Source organism: Morone saxatilis, unplaced genomic scaffold (genome assembly GCF_004916995.1).
Source record: "Morone saxatilis isolate NCDOM2014 unplaced genomic scaffold, NCSU_SB_2.0 Contig21, whole genome shotgun sequence".
Classification (NCBI taxonomy): Eukaryota; Metazoa; Chordata; class Actinopteri; family Moronidae; genus Morone; species Morone saxatilis.
The window spans coordinates 1,253,233-1,256,957 of record NW_023339774.1 but is presented as its reverse complement, the minus strand read 5'-3'; the positions used below and the strand labels follow the sequence as shown (position 1 = coordinate 1,256,957).

At 42.6% G+C, this 3,725-nt stretch overlaps 1 protein-coding gene across 1 annotated transcript in view; it reads left to right on the top strand.

The window, feature by feature from the left end:
* Positions 1 to 2,063: 2,063 nt before the first annotated feature.
* The window catches only part of dync2i2 (dynein 2 intermediate chain 2), a gene marked incomplete in the record, with an annotated part of 4,126 nt that continues 2,464 nt past the window's right edge, over positions 2,064 to 3,725 (top strand). Inside the window, 4 exon segments of the mRNA XM_035668609.1 lie at positions 2,064 to 2,296; positions 2,772 to 3,032; positions 3,176 to 3,285; positions 3,393 to 3,550. Coding sequence (XP_035524502.1) covers positions 2,219 to 2,296; positions 2,772 to 3,032; positions 3,176 to 3,285; positions 3,393 to 3,550 — 607 coding nt within the window.

Below are 3,725 nucleotides of genomic sequence, written 5' to 3'. Positions count from 1 at the left end.
TATGTGTCCAGACCAACAACATGTAAAAGATGGACAGAGTGTGTCCACTTCCTCCCACTGTACAAAAATGAAGCCAAAATATCCCAGATACGGCCTCTGCCATATTCTGCCATTTGGAGCCAGAGTCTGAGCAGTTATCGGGGTTGGCACTGCGGTATTAAAGTCCTGCCCACACGCCTGGTTAACTCAAATGTGACCAGGGCTCAGCTGGCGATCATGATGTGAAACACCTTTTTATAGCTTCAAATATATCAGAAAAATTAACACTTGAACATACAATAAGCGCGACAAGAACTACCTAAAATGACAGAAATCATCTTTGTGGGAAAAATGTATTTGACGTGTACTTTTAGTACTTTTAGTTTGGCCCATCTGCTAAAATGGAGACCGTGGGCTTTATGACCTATACTGCAGTCAGCCACCAGGGGGTGACTGAGATATTTTGGCTTTACTTTTAGCTAGCTAGTTACCTTGCATTTTGCTTTGTACCAAAATGCTAACTAACCTGCCGTCTAACTACCTAGCTAATAATTGATTAGTTAGTGTTTTGCTAACTTAAGATGTGACTCGTACAGGAAAGAAGAAAGTTGAACAAGGTTCTGACTGAGGCTCAACTGTTATTATGAATAAATATAAAGTGTTATTCTGATTAGTCTGCTGTTGGACCAGTGTAGGACCATTGTTCTAAAGTTGTAGCACTAGTTTGGCCCAAATGGAGACAGATGTTTAATGAACACATGGCAGAGCTCTTAACTTTTTAACAGAAACACCAAATTAACTTATATTGTTGAGTCATAGTATAGTAGCTCTTCCATCTAGGGTCTACACAACTGCAGATAGATTATATGAGCCACAAAGTCGAAGACTTTTAATTGAAGCATATGAGAGCAATACCAATAAAGTAGAATTATTAATTATGTAAGTATCTAATTGACCTTCACAACAGGACCAATGACTTAGAAAAGTGGCATGGTAGAGGATGTGTAAAAACAGATTATACACATATAAAGCTGATCGTCACCACTTCACTGGTCCGACTTTGCACTCTGCATAGAAATAAATACAATATGTATTACATATACTGTTCCTTTAAGTCGTTCAAATCAGGTTGAACATACTTCAATCATTCTCTTGACATAAAACATGCCATGTTGTTCTCCCACCAACAGGTGGAGACATATCACACATACATGGACGGAGGTGATAAATGGAAAGCTGCAACCAGGCTTATTGTTACTTGAGGCGAAGTCATTTTTCTATAGGCTTGATACAAAAATAGTTTCTTTTTCGTCACATCCGGTTTTTACTTGATTGACGTGATTAGATGTTCCATGCTTGCAGTAATGTCACTGCAAATACTACATGTAAGCAACAAAGCTTAAAACTTCTTTATAATAATTCACTTGATACAAGAGAAAACAACATTGAGTTGTAAATACTAATAATAATAAAATGTGCTGACACCTTTGATGGTATTGGTGTTCATCCTGAACATGGCTGCTTTGTTCCCAGTGATTTCACTGTATAAACTAAAGTGTGCAACAGCTTGTTTGCTGTGCAGAAAAGCTAGTAGGTTAATGGGGCTACTGTAAGATCACAATGCCATTCAGGAGAGATAATGAATGAAGTTACCGGTCAAAGAAAAGGAGCCTGCCTCGCCATATTGGCAGCACTGAGCTTTGGGTCATTTTGTAACATATTAGCTACTCTCAGGAAGCATTATTTCTCCAGCAGAAATGTTATCATTGAACAGAGCAGGCTGCACGTTTGAACCCCACAGTCGGCTGCTGGGCCTTTACAGGAAGTGATGATGCGTCCACAATACATTTTATTGACATTACTAAGGTATATCATTAACTATAGTGTAACATATGGTGGAAACATAACCAGGCGATGTTAACTTTGTTATTTTTGTTTAATGTTAAATATAATAGATTAAAGGGTCCACGTCGACACACTACGGAAAGAAAAGCTAGGATGTTTATCCTGGAGAAAAAGCGGAAGTGAAGACGGGATTTCTCTCTCGCCTGTGCACAGTCTCTCCGTAACCAAGGTAACGTTAGCTTGGTGAACAATGGCTACAGTCAATGCTAGCACAACAGCTAGCTCACTGATGGAGCAAGCTGTCAAACCCGTGTGAATGCAGTTAACGCTAATTAAGACGTTGAATGTTAATGATTCAGACGTTCTTTAGCCTCAGCAAAGCACTTTTATTAGCATGTTTACAGACGAAGCTCTGGACTCAGTGAGTATTAAGTCTCTGTGGAGGAACTCTCAGCAGTCGGCGCAGGACTCGGTAAGTTTCAGCAACAATGCAAACTGAAGCTCCGTTAGCATTAATCCCAATGTGTGCGTTACTTAACGATCTCCTGTAACAGCATTGTTCTTAATGTAGCAGTAGTTGGCTAGCTGACATTTCTTTCCCCAAGAGAACAACAGGTAGCTTTAGACTAATGCCAATATGACTTACATTAATACTTATTAATAACATGTTCACGGATAATGCAAACAACGTTACTACAGTTGAAGCATTCACCTGAAACTCCCTTTTTAGACCGTTTAAAGGTCCACTGTGTAACATTTAGGAAAACCAATAGAAAGAAATGGAACGTAATATCCGTAGGGGTTGTAGTTAAGTTAAATTCTTCACTATGAAGAAGTTTTCTATTTCTGCCCCACGTGGCCAAACATCTGGTTAATAGTGTAACTCTAAACTGTGATTGGCTGACAGTATGATTAGTAGTAGAAGGGCCTATTTGCTGGTATTTCAGAGAGGCTGCCAGACCAAAGCTGTGCACAGTGCTGAGGCAGAGGTCCAGACTGTGTCGACTACCATCAGCAGCACGCAGACGGACCCACTGTACCAGGCGACAGAGCAGCTCTTCCAACAAAACCATGAGGAGCCGGAGCCACCAGGCCTGAAGGACTTCCTGCAGAGGGTTGAGGACGTGGTCGTCAGGGAGCTGGTCAGAAATACCAGGAGTCACGCCTTCGATGGGTTCCAGGTGAACTGGGAAGACCACAGTAATCTGGTGAGGAGGACCAATGATGGACAGCTTTATAAGCCAGAGGGGAATCTGAAAGTTTGTAGTTGTCCCCGATGACTGGATGTTTGAATATTTTGGAGCAGCTCTTCGTGGAGAGTTCTTTGTGTGACACAGTTCCATGTTTGCAGGTTTCATGCCTCCATTGCCTTCAACATCCCAGCGCTGTAGAAAGGGGTCTTCATGTAACCAGTGTGTCCTGGAGTTGTACAGGTTCAGTTATTGCCTGTGCCTACGGTCGGTATGTTAGTGCTTCACCTGATATATAAAATAACTGAAGAAATCAACAGAAAAGTGTTTCCTGTCCTGTTGTGGCATGGTTCAGATGTGTGTGTTTCCCGTGGGCAGGATTGACGATGGAGACTGGAGCACCGAGAGGTCTTGCGTCTGTACGTGGAACCTGGACCGCCGAGGCCTGAACCCCAAACAAGCTGATCTGGTCGTAGATGTTCCCACTGCAGTCACTGCCCTGTGCTGCCACCCCCAGCAGCCCGCCCTCATCGCAGGTACACCGCCAGTCTGTGCCTTCACATCATCAGCGGAGAACAGACAACTGTCTCACCTGAATGGCAGGGTTTCAAAACTACTAAAACCTGCTGGCAACCTGAGGAAAAGAGGGGATTTTATCTGGCAACAGCTTACATTAGCGGCAGGGGTGTTTCTAGACCCCCTGGGGGCCCT